Source organism: Syngnathoides biaculeatus, chromosome 2 (assembly GCF_019802595.1).
Source record: "Syngnathoides biaculeatus isolate LvHL_M chromosome 2, ASM1980259v1, whole genome shotgun sequence".
Taxonomy (NCBI): domain Eukaryota; kingdom Metazoa; phylum Chordata; class Actinopteri; order Syngnathiformes; family Syngnathidae; genus Syngnathoides; species Syngnathoides biaculeatus.
The window spans coordinates 31,533,295-31,552,203 of record NC_084641.1 but is presented as its reverse complement, the minus strand read 5'-3'; the positions used below and the strand labels follow the sequence as shown (position 1 = coordinate 31,552,203).

At 42.0% G+C, this 18,909-nt stretch overlaps 1 protein-coding gene across 3 annotated transcripts in view; it reads right to left on the bottom strand.

The window, feature by feature from the left end:
- The window catches only part of ptpn11b (protein tyrosine phosphatase non-receptor type 11b), a 47,747-nt gene that overhangs the window by 15,398 nt on the left and 13,440 nt on the right, over positions 1 to 18,909 (bottom strand). For all 3 annotated transcript variants that reach the window (XM_061800501.1, XM_061800522.1, XM_061800511.1), the window contains exon 3: positions 4,928 to 5,122. In XM_061800501.1, the coding sequence (XP_061656485.1) occupies positions 4,928 to 5,122 (195 nt within the window). The remainder of the gene's footprint in view (positions 1 to 4,927; positions 5,123 to 18,909) is intronic.

The following is an 18,909-nucleotide window of genomic DNA, read 5'->3' as shown; positions in this document are numbered from 1 at the left end:
CAGTCGGGTTAGTGATACGCAAATGCGCGATGTCATGCAAGAGAAATGTCTGTTTGCCCATTTGTATCACATCAAACTTTTAAGACAGAGCACTGGGTTCGATTACGAGCCAAGTCAAACTTTTTCATCTGGTGACTACGGTACTGACTAAGTTTATTGTTTAAATGCACTTGTAGAAAACCGAACCTAACTCACTTAATAAAGACTACAATGATATTACTTGTGATCTTTCCAAGTAAAAAGTACTCAGCCTGCTTTACATGTGCAGTACAGTTCCAGTATTTTATCCTATTGGATGTGATGTTTGAGAGGCGTCAAACTTTTTTGCCAACATTTCGCTGTAACTCTGACATTGCGTCCTGCTCTGTCCAAAATCTTAATTTCGTGTACATATCCTTGCGTGAAATAGTTGAGACCTCTCTGAAGATCTCTCTTGGACAAGTCTGACGCATTTGAGAAAAAACATTCCGCAATATTATCTAGAATACACGTTAGAGATTCGACTTCAAACCTGTTCTGTTCAGTCACCATTTTGGAAGCTTGTGGGACATGGCAAATGTAGCTCAGGGGGGTAGAGCTTAAGAGCGCCAGTTGGAAAGGTTCATTATAAATGTACCCATTGAGCTAAAAAAAAAAAAAAAAAAAGACTGGATGGCTCATTGGCCACCAAGACTGAAGTCTCCATCCGCCATCTTGATACTCCCAAAACAACCATGACGACCTTTGCAGCGACAGTGATTAACAAGCTGTGAGACAACATTCCACAGGTAAGTTAGAAAGATTTACTTTGACACTGTTAAAGTTTGTTTGTAAAGGTTTTTTTTTTTATTTTCTGATGAGCTTAATTCACTTGAGCAAAGTTTTTTTTACGGTTATCGTTGTTCACTCTCTGCTTCACCTTTATAAGATGATGGTTTTTCGCGAAAAAGCGATGTAAATATTTTCCTAAACTTCATCAGTGGATAAACAAGAAAACACAAATTTTTTTTGTGAAATTTTTGATGAATTTCATAATACAGAACTCTGCAAATTGAATTTGATTTTCAAATGCGAGGAAACAAGTTTAAATTTTCTGTCTGAAATAGGACGTTGCAGAGACGACAAATGAACAATGCGTTTAGCATGTATTTTCCCCATTGCGAGTCCTTATTTCCAAAAATATATCTAACTGATTGACTCAAAATTGAATGTTTTTACGACAAAAAATGTTTAGTTGTTTGCTATGTTATGATGTTAGTGCCTCACAGCGTATTTTGGTAAAAGTGAACATGTCACGGAAATCAGGCCCTAGGTAATATGTAAGGTTTCTTGGTAGTCACGGTGTTATATGTCTTTCCTTTGCACTTAGCCTTTTTTGGCTTACCAAGTCAAATTAAAAATCATTCATGTTACCATAACTGAAAACATGTCAAGCTCACACGACCAGTTTTAATTCTACATACCAAACTTGGAGGAAAAACCCCACCATGATCCAACCTCTAAACCATGTCCTCCACACGTTTTGGGAGTACCAAAATGGCGGCCATTGGCTTCAACCAATGGACAGACCACTCGATGTGTATGCGGTATCCAGTCTTGTTTTTTTAGATCAGTGGTCTGCTCCCGTGTTGAAAAAAAAAAAAAAAAAAAAAAAAAAAAAAAAGAGTCAGGCTGTGGTTCACTGCGCTGGATTGGTTTTCATGTGCACTGAAACTGTGCGACAAGTGTGCAATTGCATTGGTCAAGACTACATAAAATAAGCAACATCTTTCAATATCCATGTATTTCTACTCATCACAAATTTTACAAGCGTGATTTTTCTTGCTCGACTGTGCAGATTTGCAAGTGCGATGGCGTGTGGGCGCTCCTGTCAAATCGCAGTGACTGCAAATGGTCCCATAAATTGCCTCATATACAACAAGGGTTTTCATTCATTTCAATCAACAGACGTGTATCAGATTTTCCGGCTCGCATGCAAAAGTCGGATTGGAAAATGAATGAGTGTGGATTCTGGCACGGGTTATGGTCGGAAAATTGCAGAAGAATGGAATTTTTTTTTTTTTTTTATCCATGCAATTTAAAAAGACAGAATTACGCCTATAAATGGAAAAATCACATCTAATTTTGGACAATCATTTTTGTCGCAGGACACATTGTAGTTACAGTTTCCCTCTGAGGGTCGTTATGACTGCGATACCATAAAATTATTTTAATTCCATATAAAATCATGTGGCGGGCTGGATCTGGCCCCCCGCCCTTGAGTTTGGCACCTGTTTATTAAGCCAATGTATTCAAGCATTTTCTCTCCTACTTGTCTTCATTAGGGTTGCAAGGAACTGTAGACTGTCCCAGGTGACTTCAAGCTTCGGGTTTTTGCCAATCAATCGGGGCACATACTGCATAAGTGGATAACGGACAATTCCCAATTACACTTATGGATAATTTAGATTCTTTTGTACAGTGAAGAAAAATGTTTTTGGGATGTGTGAGGAAACTGGAGACTCCAATATAAAAGCATGCAAATGGGAAGAACATGAACATTCCATACAGAGACGTACCAGTCAAGATTAAACTGTTCATTAAACTACAAATACAGTGGACCCTCGATTTAACGGACTCCAATTCAAGGGACTTTGGGTAATACAGAAAGAAAATATTCTCCAGTTGGAACTCAAAATTGCCCCTTGCATGAACCAGTCAGGTAAGTCTGGATAAACATTTTAAAGCTTTTTCATATTTTTTCCATTTGAAATACTTTTGTATTGGAGTGGATGTTATCAACAAACAAAAAGTAGAAAACAGTAGTTTTCAACAGTACTGGTATTTTTAGGCCAGAAAAGGTGCTTACATTTCACAGACAACCTGATTCAATGGACAACCCCTCTCCCTTATTAGTCCGTTAAATCGACGTTCCACTGTATATTAAAAAACAATTATCCATTTTTGTCATGACATGAGAGTCCTCTGAACAAATTAGGTTTTATTAAAACGTAGATTTTCAAAATATTTATTATTGTGGTTGTAGGTTGGGTCACTGATGCTGTAATGGTTCACTTGCCCGTCTACTGTTCAGGCAGCAGGGGTTCAAGTCCCATTCAATGACCATGCAAATGTGAAGGTGGGTGAAAATGGTGGTCAGTCTTTATGTGCAGGGGAGATCAGCCTTTTGCCTGAACTCAGCAAGGATAGATGTTAGCTCACCTTGACCCACAATAATATAAGCAGTATTTAACGAGGTGTATGGCAACTGAACTGTATCATACTGAAAGTGGTTACTACTATGTTGGCCAACTGTTGGAAAATGCAGAGATCAGACTAATGTAAACGCCTCAGTATTGTGCAGTTTAGCTGAATTGAACTGCAACCTACAGCCATGACAATAAAAATAAATAAATAAAGAAATAAAATAAATAAATAAGAGAGAGAGAGTAGAATAAAATTGCATTCTATGGGTATTTTGATGTTTAGGATTGATCAGCCCAGATTAAAAAAAAAAAAAAAAGACATGTTTTTCATGGTGAAGCTTATGAACAAGGAGGAAAATCGAAAAAGGTTAGCCTGAGGCATGAAGGAGTTTTTGTAGAAAGACAAATGATCAAGACAAGCAAGAAAGAAGATCTGAGCTGAGGAAGACTTAACAATGTTACTCCTTCCTGTGGGGGAAAGTGCCACACAACGTAGCTGCAGGGTGTAACAAGACGTGCGTGCCGATTCTTACTTGAAAACTAAGATACAGTGCATCTGGAAAGTGTTCACAGCACGTTTTTTTTTTTATGTTACTTCTTCAATATACGATGATGGCTGCTGTGCTCATTGTGCTGTTCAAAGCAGCAAAACAATGCCCTAGACCCGTGCCTCGATTCAATCCTGTCTCCGCTTGGTTTTTGCTCGGACATGACTGGCCAACTGTGTGTATTATCAAATGGATTATCACAAGTGGAGACCCAATACATTTAAGAAAGTACGGGCATTTGCTCAATTTTCAGATTCCTGGCATAGGATGTGAATACTTATGTTCTCCTGATTTCTCTCTTTTTTTAAATGTACTATTTTTAATTTGCAAAAAATATTTAAAAAAAAAAAACATTTTACACATGACAATTGTGGTATTTTGTGTGTAGACTTTTAAACCATTCTGGAATTTTGTGTGTATACTTGTGAGGTAAATAAAACATTTTATCCATTTGGAACGAGACTGTAACGTAGCAAAATGCAGAAAGACAGGAAATGTGAACACTTTTCAGATTCACAATACTATACATGTAACTGCCCTTTTTTCCCCACCAAGACACATCTATCATCACATTTTGGGGATTATTGACTCAATCATGATTTGACTACAACACTTTGTTGCCCCTGAAACTTAATTCTTCATTTTACCACTATATTCTGGTCTTATAGGATGAATTTGGTATGGAACAAACATTATCAAACATCTTTGGCTATAACTACAATAGAGACTGTGAGCCAGCAGGGCTTCTCTCACGTCCAACATGATGAATGGACAACACTCCCAACAGACAAACCAAAGTTTTTGAGGTACCCTTGAATATGAAGTTATTGTACACAATTTTGTCAGAAAAAGAAAAAAAAATGTGCAATTTATATTCCATCTCTGTAGCGATGACGAGCCTGTCCGGGGTGAAAGTGCACCCCAAGATGCAATTGGGCAATGAAAGGAAAGTGCACTAAAAGCTTCTCTAATAGCACCTCTGAGATGGCTTAACTGCCTCTCCAACTGTTAAAGCAACACCGAAATCTGTGGAGTGAAGAATTTCACCTAATAGCAATAAAACCTTTCTGTAGGCAGATAGAAAGTTCCATGGAGTTTGATTGCGTTTGTTTAAAGTAGCAATTCATTTTGCTGACCTTTACATAGGGCTCAGTGTGTATTTATGCATTACTGTATCCACATGGGAAACTATTAGCATGGATGTGATGGTGGTACCTCTCTGACGTGGGGTCTTTGCAGTTAAGCGGGTACTTGAGCTCGATGACATGGCCGTTCCTCTCGCGCAACAGGTCCTGTTGTTCAGTGTAGTACTGCACCAGCTCGGCCAGAGTGGCGAACTTCTCGCCCCCGTACAGGTCATAGAAGTCCCCGGAGTTCTGGATCTTGATGTGGGTCACCTCATCGTTGCGCCTCAGTGAGGAGAGGGAGAGTTCTTTTATTTTAGAGGTACGCAAATGGTCAGCAAACGTGTGAAAATACCTCCCACACATGTTCCTGGATAAGCAAAATATAGATCACGTGGATTTGCCAGCACCCACTCACACACTTTAACCGTTTATGAACTTATCAAGTCATCTGCTGCTTTTCAATGTTTCATTTCACAAAGTTTATTTGACAGCTGTTTCAATTGTTAAACTACTCACCAGTGAAATTACATTTTTGCAAAATGAAACTTGCTACTGTATGCAAATGTATGGTTATGGTTTGGGGGCCTTTTTGCTACATCCAACACAACGCGTTTTCAATCTGTGAAGGGTACAATGAAATCTCATGACGATCAAGGGCTTTGGAGCGGAATGTGCTGCCCGGTGTTGGGAAGCTTGGTCACCGGTCACGGGTCCTCGGTGTGATAAAGAGCCAAAACACACAGCTAAACTCACAAGACTATTCCATGAGTCCTTATCTTGATATTATTTAACATCTGTGGAAGGAGCTGAAGCAAGCAGTCTGGAAAAGGAACCCTGCAAATCCGTTTGCTCATGAGGAGCTTGCTAAAATAACTGTTGACATGTGCACGCATTTCATTGCAGAAATCATTAAACTGCAAAAATTGCCACAAAATGTTGGGATGAAAAAAATGAAAAAAATTCAATTTTCAGTTAAAGGGCTTTATTTTACACACACACACACACACACACACACACCTGTATATATATATATATATATATATATATATATCGGACTGCACGATTATTTTGTTTGCACATCATCATCACCATGATGTACATGTGCACAGTGTCTGCTGCAATTTTGGTGTACTGTGATAAACAGTGAGCAAACATACTTATTGTGCATCGTTGATGACAGCAAATGGTCTGACTGCAGAACTCATTTTGTCATAAGAAGTGATCACAACGTGAATAACAATGTCATGTAGTTTGCATTAATATAATGGACAGGAAACAATGTAACAAAATTCATGAATTTTGCCACTCACTCACAAGCCACTCACTCCACACACACACACATACACTCACACAAAATGTCTGTCGGAATGAAAAATAAGCCTCTGAGAGTAGTGATAAGCAGTCCAGGCCAACCTCTGATTGATTGATTCTTATCATTGAGATGCGCTTCAACAGTTTCGTATTGCATGTTTCTCCATCCCTTGGTCCCTTGATCCATCACTTGCTCTTTTTGTGTTTCCTAGTAATTGCTTAATAGATTTAGTATTGGCTGTTGGCATGGTGCCATAGATTTATAGTCCTGTTCAAGTTCAACTCCAACACTCACGCATTACACTCCTTTTATCTCAGAGTTAAACACTATTGATCGAAGAGCCAAATACAACCTGTTATATTATTTACTTTTGTAATGACGAAATACAGAGATGGAGTACCCCTACAGTATGATAAAATACTCACGCAAAGGCGAGTCTATGGAGTAGATCGCCCACCAATGACCGAAAGGAACACACTGTGAAATAAAGTTAATATCACCACGTAAATATAGGTTCAGCCACTATCATCAATGCTAAAGACAAAGATGGAGGGAAGTGGAAAATAGCTCAGAATTTTAGCTCATGGTCGCCATGGCGACAACGCAAGGCAGACACACACTGTTGGAACAATGATGCTGTGTTTCGAACCCAACATTCACGCTGTTGTAGAAATGATTGAAACTAAGTAACATAATGTTCCACCTCTTTCAAGTTAGGCAATGTGAATAGTACAGTTTACAACAAAAAATAAAAGACCTGTTGTGCTTTCATACCAAGTTTGTTTTCTGTGGTCGGAATCCGTACATTGGGTTTTTAACAATGTGAAAAATTATCGAAAGTGTGGGCCACATTGTTTGCTTCTCATATTGGTCACAAGAATGTAAACAGAACACAGGAAGTCAGCAGTCTAATCTGTTGACCTTCTGAATCTACATGTGGTTACGTCAACGCTACAGTGAAGAAAATAAGTATTTGAACACCCTGCTATATTGCAAGTTCTCCCACTTAGAAATCATGGAGGGGTCTGAAATTGTCATCATAGGTGCATGTCCACTGTGACAGAGATAATCTAAAAAGAAAAATCCAGAAATCACAATGTATGATTTTTTTAAAGTGCCACTGTTATGAAATGCATGATTTTTAGTATGTTATCAATGAAAAAAAACGGGAGCCGACATGGACCCATGCGTTTTTTTCCACCACAAAAAATGTTTTTGACGTGTTTGTAACTCCCGCCATGAAAATTGTCTCGAGGGATTTGTTTTCGAGAAGAAGCAGGAAATGACTCAAGGACAGACCCGCCCTTAAGTGAACAAGTGAACTTGTTTGTTTCCATTAGTTTTACCTCCGGGAAGGTAGCTCATTGTTCCTTCGTGTTAGCCAAAATGCCGTCTCATTGCATTGCTGGACATTGCTTGAACACTCGGGAGGATGGATTTACCCTTGATAAGTTTGCAAGAGACCCGATTCGTCGAGAAAAATGGATTGTACGGTGCAGAGGACAAGAGCTTCGTGGGTTCCAAATGACAGGTAGGTGTTTATACAGCTACTAAAAAAAATAATAGTTTGGGGGGGACCACGTAATCCGTCTCTCATAACGTAACAAAAGATCCGCGTACGAAATGTGTCGATGTGCGCGTCGGACGGCGTCTGGTTGCTGCGTTGCTTCGCTGGCGAAGCGCACGGGCTCCAGGACAGTGGCGGTTCTGAAGAACGCTGCCACAATGCAGCACTCAGCCGCATGGGACGACAATGCAGTAAAGCGCCCCGGATTGACGGTGCTGTTCATCGCGTACTGAGGCATCTGTGAACAACCCCCTCCGTGCTTAGCCACCTCAGTGCCGAAAATGAGCCACACCGGCCGGCTACGATAAGCCGTGATGGCTCATCTCCGCCGCGGAAGTGGATGGGACGGGAGGCAGTTTGGCCGTGATTACATATCATCTCAATATGGCTCGAAACAATAGCGTAATATTGCCCTGGTAACTTCACTCGGTTGTGTGTTGTTCTCCTTTTCGAAAAGAGTCTCCCATAGTTAGGGTGCACCGAGTGTTTTCAATGGCGAATGTCCAGGTGACGTCACGAACAGAGGATGCAGCCAATATGGCGACCACTTGGATATCGTAGAATGACACTGCTGCAATTCGCGCATGGATGACGCGCTCTCCGCTCAGCGGTTCAAATCTGCTCTCCAAGTGACCTTGGGCAAGACACTAAACCTTAAGACGAGAGGCAAGTGGGCCTAGCAGCGGCTTGCATGGCAGTAGTCGACCGTTGGTGAACTCAATTTACTTTGACCATTTTCACACCAATCAAATGAACCAAGTCAAGTGCTCAAATGAACTAGACTTTGATGATAACTAAACGGTCTAAACCCTGCTAGTCCGTGACAGCTGGTGGACTTGTCTCCAGGGCAGTCGATCTCTTTCTCTTTATATATTCAGCATATCATTCAACATTTTTTGAACTGTATCGTGACAGTAGTGTTCAAAATCATAGCAGTCCAATGTGACTAACCAGATTAATCCGTGTTTACAGTATATTTTTTCCATTGCTACATGTCAAACAAGTTACCATTAGGTGCAGTACATTCTCAGAAAACCAACAAAACTAAGCATTCAAGATATACACACACTTAAGGTTGTGCAATTGGGCAATTTGTTGAAAGGGGTGGGTAAAAAAAAAAAAATAACAGTGTGCCATTCAATCAGTGAGGTCATCAGTTTTATAAAAAACAGCTCTGAATCAGGTGGCCTCCATTTAAAGTGACACCTTCATGGAATGAAAAAAAGGCAGCCGGAACGGACCCATCCGTTTTTTCACTACACGTCATGATGTTGTCATACACTTATTTTTGTATCTCTCGCCATGAAAATCCTCTTGAGACATTCGCTTTAGAGAAGAAGCAGGAAGTGATGATTTTTCCAGACTCCCACAAAGACGGCTTCATGTGTTTATACCAGTTTTACCGGCGGGAAACTAGCCATTTTTTCCTGCGTGTTAGCCAAAATGCTGTCTCGTTGTATGGCTGGATATGTTCGAACACTCGGGAGGATGGATTCTCACTTCACAAAACACCCGGTTCATCGTGAAAAATGGATTGCACAGGTGCAAAGGACGAGAGCTTCGTGGGTTCCTAATGACAGGTAGGTGTGTCGAGAGCTATAAAGAAAAATAATAGTTGCGGGGGACTAATTTGTCTCACAGTTTATAGCATATGTTACGAGTGAATTTAGAATAAATCCCCTTGGTCAAACTGACAACATATAACAAAGTACTTGTATTGCGTTTTAGACAATTAAATCAGACACACAAGACAAAACAACACAAAACTATAAAATAGAACTACAAAGACATTTTAGTAGCGTGTAACACGAGCTAACTAAACGTATAGTCACCAAACTCAAACAACTTGTCTGATAGCAGCAGGATGAATAAAAAGCTCCGTCCGCATCAGACGACATAATCTTACTCTCAGAAGATAACAAAACATCCACGTCATAATAACTTCATAAAGTACATAAATCAGGTAAATGTGCGCGGCCAGCGGCGTTGTCGTCACTCGCCTGACGCCATTGTCGTCGCCCACCACGGAGGTGGAAAGGGTGGGGAGGTGGTTTGGCTGCGTGCGGAAGGTGAAAGGAGGCCCCCCCCCACCAGCCAGTTACTTCGCCCGGCATGGGTTCTCTTGAGTACGCTACATACTGTCATACATACCGTCGGGGAGTCTGTTGTTAGTTAGAAGTGATCCTCATATCTAAATATGGCTCAAAGCGATAGAGTAATATTGTCCCGGTCATTTCTCTTGATTGGGAGAGGTTCTCTTCTTCAAAAAGAGCTTCCGTGTCAGAAGGGGCGTGGGAAAAATCAAAAATCTGCAGGAGGCACAGCGTCTTCTCAATGGCTACTGTCCCAGTATGACAGCTGTAAATGACATAGCAGGCAATATGGCCACCACTGGGATGTCGAGTGAGACTTCCGCCACTTTGCGCATGAACGACACGCTCTCCACTCATTTTTTTTGTATAGACAATGAAATAAATTATATGTAGTTTTCATAACAATAAAGTATCTATTTTAAAATATATATATAGGGATGTCGGTGGCACTTTAGGGAGAAGCCACCACCTGTTGAACATACATTTCTCCTTGAAAGCCTGAGGAAAATGGGTTATTCAACACATTGTTCAGAAGAACACTGTACTTTGATAAAAACTTTGACTGAAGAGGAGAGAGAAACCCTATTAAGAGGCGTAAAAAAAATTGAGGCTGTTCAGCCAAAATGATCTCTAATGCCTTAAAATGGAGAGCAAAACTAGAGGCACGTGGTTGAAAACAGAAGACAACCATCAAAATGGATGGCAGAATGGCAAAGGCTTAGCCAATGATCAGCTGCAGGATGATCAAAGGCAGTCTGGACTTACCTGGAAGTACTGTGAAAGTGAGGACAGTGTTCTCTGAATAGGATGCAGGTGTGGGAACCATTTTACGAAGTTTTCATCATCTTAAAATATAGCAAGAAGTTAGAGCAGGGGTGCTCAATGCGTCAATCGCGATCGAGGCAGTCTTGGTCGATCACGGGACGGGGTGCGCAAAAAAATAATAAAAAAACAAAGACGTCAGCCAATGTTCCCTCTAAACTGCGCGCGTGCATAATTGTGCACTGCTGATGCAGTTTCTCTGCAGATATTCTGCATTGCTTGCAGAAAAAAAAGTATCCAATGTAAATTGAAAGTATAACATACAGCTATTCAGTTTGTGACATTTTGCAATGTGATTCAATGAGTGAGGGATGACCGGTTGTTCCATCCAATGGCACAATTCACATAGGTACTGTGAAAAATGAAAAGAAGAAGCCACTGGTTTCTTTTAGGCAGCACATGGAACTTTCTCTAACAACGACTGCTGCTTCGCCACACTCTCTTTTTCCTAGTTTACCTTACATCCCCTCTCCCACACTTAAAGACGTACACTCATAATTACAAATGTTACAGTACTTACGCAGCCCATCAATGTGTTTTATAATGACAGCGTCCACCACCGCAGCTTTAGTTAGCAACACAGTCTGGGCAATGTAGAGCAAAGACGAGCTATGCATGCTGCTTATGTTTACTTTTGATATTAATGGAGAAAGTTAAAAAAGAAATGCTGCTGTTTTAAGATGCAATGGCTGTCAGAGTATCTGAATAATCGAAGAAAAAGTGGTTATACTGGGCGAGATTTTCTCTTTTCCGAGTGGGAAAGGTCTGGTCTGAAGCCAAAGTAGAAAGTGCAGGATGAGATGGTGTGTAATTTTAAAATTCCACCTTGGCACAGCCTGATCCAGGATGAAAGCACAGACAATACAGTGCACAAAAAGTTAATGCTTCATTTTAAATAGGAGGAGGCAACATAGCATTTTAAAACAGTTTGGGAGCATCATCATCATCCTCCACCCCCCGTCGGTAGCTCACGAGAGGCTGGTTGCTTGAAAAGTAGATCTTAAGGTAAAAAAGTCTGGGCATCACTGTGTTAGAGGCTCTCAGGCTTTAGCACCATTGGGTCATCGCCTCTTGCAGTGACTTGGGTGAAAATTAATACACAGTATATATTACACACAGTACATACGTTCATTAACCAAGCCGCTTATCCTCAAAAGGGCCACAGGCAAGCCGAGCCTATCCCATCTAGCTTCGGGCGAAAGGTGGACTACACCCTGAATTGGTTTCCAGTCAGTTGCAGGGCGGATATCGACACCATCGCTGACCGGGAATCGATCCTACGCTGCCCGCACCAAAGTCAGGCGTGTGTACCACTACACCATCAGTGACTATTAAAAATTAATATTTACTTTAAGTGCTACATACTTCAGCATTAAAGTACCAACAAGAAAAGGTTTGTGTTTTTTTTTATTGTTTTTTTTTTTTTGGTGAACACAGCACTGGATTACAATTTGTGCCATGAGGATATTTTTCCGAGTGATAATGGGTTTATTTCCAATTCAGTAAAATATATGATTTAAGCAAAATGTAAATGTCAAAAATGTAATGCAGCCCTATGGGGGCACAAACCAGTGCAATCTGTAGGCCGGTCCCAAGCCCGGATAAATGCAGAGGGTTGCGTCAGGAAGGGCATCCGGCGTAAAAACTGTGCCAAACAAATATGAGCGTTCATCTAAAGAATCCCATACCGGATCGGTCGTGGCCCGGGTTAACAACGCCCGCCCCCGGCACTGCTAACCTGCAGGGCGTCGGTGGAAATTCAGCTACTGTGGGTTGAAGACAAAGAAGAGGAGGAAACCGGATCCAGCGTCAGAAGAAAAAGAGGAATGCACAGAGCCTACAACTGAGTGTAGGGACTTTGAATGTTGGGACTATGACAGGAAAAGCACAGGAGTTGGTTGACATGATGATTAGGAGAAAGGTTGATATTCTGTGCATCCAAGAGAGCAGGTGGAAAGGTAGTAAGGCTAGAAGTTTGGGAGCAGGGTTTAAATTATTCTACCACGGAGTAGATGGGAAGAGAAATGGAGTAGGGGTTATTTTAAAGGAAGAGCTGGCTAAGAATGTCTTGGAGGTGAAAAGAGTATCAGATCGAGTGATGAGACTAAAATTTGAAATTGAGGGTGTTATGTATAATGTGGTTAGCGGCTATGCACCACAGGTAGGATGTGACCTAGAGTTGAAAGAGAAATTCTGGAAGGAACTAGATGAAGTAGTTCTGAGCATCCCAGACAGCGAGAGAGTTGTGATTGGTGCAGATTGTAATGGACATATTGGTAAAGGAAACAGGGGCGATGAAGAAGTGATGGGTAAGTACGGCATCCATGAAAGGAACTTTGAAGGGCAGATGGTGGTGGACTTTGCAAAAAGGATGGAGATGGCTGTAGTGAACACTTATTTCCAGAAGAGGGAGGAACATATAGTGACCTACAAGAGCGGAGGTAGAACCACGCAGGTAGATTATATTTTGTGCAGACGATGTAATCTGAAGGAGGTTACTGACTGTAAAGTAGTGGTAGGGGAGAGTGTAGCTCGACAGCATAGGATGGTAGTATGTAGGATGATTCTGGTGGTGGGTAGGAAGATTAAGAAGACAAAGGTAGAGCAGAGAACCATGTGGTGGAAGCTGAGAAAGGAAGAATGTTGTGCGGCCTTCCGGAAAGAGGTGAGACAGGCTCTCGATGGACAACCGAAGCTCCCGGAAGACTGGACGACGACAGCCAAGGTGATCAGAGAGACAGGCAGGAGAGTACTTGGTGTGTCATCTGGTAGGAAAGGGGAGAAGGAGACTTCGTGGTGGAACCCCAAAATACAGGGAGTCATACAAGGAAAGAGATTAGCGAAGAAGAAGTGGGATACTGAGAGGACTGAGGAGAGGCGAAAGGAGTACATCGAGATGCGACGTAGGGCAAAGGTAGAGGTGGCAAAGGCTAAACAAGAGGCATATGAAGACATGTACACCAGGTTGGACACGAAAGAAGGAGAAAAGGATCTCTACAGGTTGGCCAGACAGAGGGATAGAGATGGGAAGGATGTGCAGCAGGTAAGGGTGATTAAGGATAGAGATGGAAATGTGTTGACTGGTGCCGGTAGTGTACTAAATAGATGGAAAGAATACTTTGAGAAGTTGATGAATGAAGAAAATGAGAGAGAAGGAAGAGTTGAAGAGGCAAGAGTGAAGGACCAGGAAGTGGAAATGATTACTAAGGGGGAAGTCAGAAAGGCACTACAAAGGATGAAAAATGGAAAGGCAGTTGGTCCTGATGACATACCGGTAGAGGTATGGAAGCAATTTGGAGAGATGGCTGTGGAGTTTTTGACCAACTTATTCAACAGAATACTAGCGGGCGAAAAGATGCCTGAAGAATGGAGGAAAAGTGTTCTAGTTCCCATTTTTAAGAACAAAGGGGATGTTCAGAGCTGTGGGAACTATAGAGGAATAAAGTTGATGAGCCACACAATGAAGTTATGGGAAAGAGTAGTGGAGGCTAGACTCAGGACAGAAGTAAGTATCTGCGAGCAACAGTATGGTTTCATGCCTAGAAAGAGTACCACAGATGCATTATTTGCCTTGAGGATGCTCGTGGAAAAGTACAGAGAAGGTCAGAAGGAGCTACATTGTGTCTTTGTGGATCTAGAGAAAGCCTATGACAGAGTACCAAGAGAGGAACTGTGGTACTGCATGCGTAAGTCTGGTGTGGCAGAGAAGTATGTTAAAATAGTACAGGACATGTATGATGGTAGCAGAACAATGGTGAGGTGTGCCTTAGGTGTGACAGAGGAATTTAAGGTGGAGGTGGGACTGCATCAGGGATCAGCTCTGAGCCCCTTCCTGTTTGCAGTGGTAATGGATAGGCTGACAGATGAGGTTAGACTGGAATCCCCTTGGACCATGATGTTCGCAGATGATATTGTCATATGCAGTGAAAGCAGGGAGCATGCAGAGGAACAATTGGAAAGATGGAGACATGCACTGGAAAGGAGAGGAATGAAGATTAGCCGAAGTAAAACAGAATATATGTGCGTGAATGAGAAAAGTAGAGGGGGAAGAGTGAGGCTACAGGGAGAAGAGATAGCGAGGGTGGACGACTTCAAATACTTGGGGTCAACAATACAGAGCAATGGAGAGTGTGGTCAGGAAGTGAAGAAACGGGTCCAAGCAGGTTGGAACAGCTGGAGAAAGGTGTCTGGTGTGTTATGTGACAGAAGAGTGTCTGCTAGGATGAAGGGCAAAGTTTACAAAACAGTGGTGAGGCCGGCCATGATGTACGGATTAGAGACGGTGGCACTGAAGAAACAACAGGAAGCTGAACTGGAGGTGGCAGAAATGAAGATGTTGAGGTTCTCGCTCGGAGTGACCAGGTTGGATAGGATTAGAAATGAGCTCATTCGAGGGACGGCCAAAGCTGGATGTTTTGGAGACAAGATTCGAGAGAGCAGACTTCGATGGTTTGGACATGTTCAGAGGCGAGAGAGTGAGTATATTGGTAGAAGGATGCCGAGGATGGCGCTCCCAGGCAAAAGAGCGAGAGGAAGACCAAAGAGAAGGTTTAACGATGTGGTGAGGGAAGACATGAGGGCAGTTGGGGTTAGAGAGGAAGATGCAGGAGATAGGCTAAGATGGCAAAAGATGACACGCTGTGGCGACCCCTAACGGGACAAGCCGAAAGGAAAAGAAGTAAATGTCAAAAATGTGTCTTGATATTTTCTGATCATTTAATACCTTTGTAGAAACACAACTCTGAACAGTAACAACAGTACAGATGCTAGTGTGATACCAACTGGCGCTTTTAACATTCCCTCGTTCCCACTTTGGGGTTTCATCAAAATGTAAATTGATTACTTCAAAGAACAAACACCGCTATTGTGTTTCTGAAACTACTCCTCCTTTCCAATTCACATCCTTATAACTGTGGAGTCAAGAGGAGGGGAAGGGGAAAAGAGAGGAAGAGAAGATAGAGTGAGGACAGCAAACTCCCACAGTGACTATTGCCATCTGAACTATCACTCATAGTAGTCATGCTGGATACTGAATAATTAGCTCATTAAGCTCTTCTCTGCTCTGATAAAAAAAAACTGAATGTGTGTGCATGTGTGTTTCAAGATGGTGTGAGTGTGGTACAATGAAATGTGAGTCAAGAAATTAATAATCCTGTGTTATTGTGAGATCCATGTTAACACAGGATTATTAATTTATAATCTTAAATCTATTCCAACATCTTCAACATTATACAATCTTCATTTGGAAATGCACACACATATTGGACTATTTTTGTATACTTACATCTTTTTACATTCTGCGTCCCAAATAAAATGGCAGTAAGATGGAAATTATTTAACTCAATTCTACCAAAACTGATGACAGACATGTTTGTGACTGGGGGAAAAAAAACCCATCAGTTCAGCCTGTAAGATTTATTTTAGGCACCAAAGAATGACCATTCAAGCCCCATTGTTGCCAACGATAATCAGAAAAAAATCTGATTTGGTCATGAGATTGTGATCGTGTTTAACCAGTTATTCTGTTCTCGTGTTTATTGTCAATGGACGAAGTATCGGCTGTAAGAACAACTAGTAGGTTGTTCACGTTCGAACTAAGCATGTAGCAAATGCTAGTGACTTCATGCATGCTGTGATTTAACAGCTTCAAACAACATGCATGAGGTAATAACACTGCACCCCATGCATGTCAAGTCCCAACGTCACAGCAGCTGTGGTGAACTTGCAATGAAATAGAAGATTTTGGTTGGGTATTTATGATTTTCGGGTTAAACCTGTTTTTAGTAATTTCACAGACAAGTGCAAGGCGCCGAATTTAAAAAAGGGAGGTCTGCGGCGCTGTGAGAGGGGAACAAGGCCAATTTAATTCATCAAATCTAATATGGCCCAATGACGGTCTCAGATGGGAACAATTCTGCGTAAAAGGACAATGCATAATCACAGCAATGCGTGCATGAGAGGAGCCATGTCACCGCTTTTGACTGGTGTGGAAACAGACAAAGTTTAAAGACTGAATGTGCTGGTGATAACCCCTGACAATTTAAATATTCAATATTCAAAGACCTCATGTAACTATCCCTACCCCTCATTATTCCTCTGCCACATCATAGTTGTGCAGGAGAGTGGGATGTTTTATAATAGTGATGATGATAAAAATCAAAATGATGATAACAGTAATGGTACTAATAATCATTAGTAAGACAGTGATTTCTCAAGGAAAATAAGATCCTAAGTAAAGTCTGCATCCCAAATGTGGACCACCAAATTCAACAAGTCTTCTACCCACATATATTGCGTACCCACACAAATTCTTTCAATGATATCTTTATTGTCATCATTACGGCAGGTTGCTATCAATGATTTCCCAGCATGCCCAGCGACGCTGTTGGAGTTGTTGAAATGCTGTTTTATGTCAGTTAGTCACCTAATCCCAAGTTCTAATAATGTTAATAGTAGTAGACCCAATAATGTTTTAGGCTTGTTATTGTGTCCTAACTATTTTTTCCATTATCTTCCACCAAGGGTCACACTGGTGTTGAGGGAGATGACATTTCTTAGTTTACACTTAACATTGAGCAAAACAGCTCATGTCCTGATGCCCATGTGGGAAGTGGAACATACCTACACAAAGCTGCAGAGTGAAAATTAAACATCATGGTACATCACAGCCTCATGATTCAAACAAACAATTTTGGGTTAGATAAATTATACTGTTTTCACCATCAACCTGAATTGAAATGCAAAATTTTAAAGTCACATTTTTTCAAAACCACATATCTACTAACACGTCTTCTGCCATCCAAGGCACTTGCTTATCGTATCGCCCAGTGGCTCTGTCAAATTTACCCAAATCGTAATGATCACGTGCGGCAAAAATCTGACGTAGTAACAGGTGTGAGTTCAGAGTGACTTTCTGCCGACTTTCTTTGTGTCGAAGGACACACCCTCAGAAGCTTCGTGAAGATTGGTCAGCCTAAATGCCAAACATGCACAGAAAGTCTCGCACTTGCATAAAAATCAGGATATGCCAGCATTTACGCCCCACTGAAGATGTGCCATCTATGAGAATCGATCCTTTGGAGTGGAATCTATGATACGATAAACTTCAGCCGTGGACGGACGGACGGACAGACAGACACAGACAGACACAGACAGACAGACAGACAGACAGACAGACAGACAGACAGACAGACAGACAGACAGACAGACAGACAGACAGACAGACAGACAGACAGACAGACAGACACAACAGACAGACAGACAGACAACAGACACAGACAGACAGACAGACAGACAGACAGACAGACAGACAGACAGACAAGACAGACAGACAGACAGACAGACAGACAGACAGACAGACAGGACAGACAGACAGACACAGACAGACAGCAGACAGACAGACAGACAGACAGACAGACAGACAGAGACAGACAGACAGACAGCAGACAGACAGACAGACAGACAGACAGACAGAACGACAGACAGACAGACAGACAGACAGACAGACAGACAGACAGACAGACAGACGACAGACAGACAGACAGACAGACAGACAGACAGACAGACAGACAGACAGACAGACAGACAGACAGACAGACAGACAGACAGACAGACAGACAGACAGACAGACAGACAGACAGACAGACAGACGACAGACAGACAGACAGACAGACAGACAGACAGACAGACAGACAGACAGACAGACAGACAGACAGACAGACATAAGACAGACAGACAGACAGACAGACAGACAGACAGACAGACAGACAGACAGACAGACAGACAGACAGACAGACAGACAGACAGACACAGACAGACAGACAGACAGACAGACACAGACAGACAGACAGACAGACAGACAGACAGAACAGACAGACAGACAGACAGACAGACAGACAGACAACAGACAGACATACAGACAGACAGACCTACAGACAGACAGACAACAGACAGACAGACAGACAGACAGACAGACAGACAGACAGACACAGACAGACAGACAGACAGACAGACAGACAGACAGACAGACAGACGACAGACAGACAGACAGCAGACAGACAGACAGACAGACAACACAGACAGACACACACACACACACCCACACACACACACACACACCACACACACACAACACACACACCACACAACACACCACCACACACACACCACACACACACACACACACACAACACACACACACCACAACCACACCACACACACACACCACACACACACACACACAACACACACACACCCACACAACACACACAACCCAC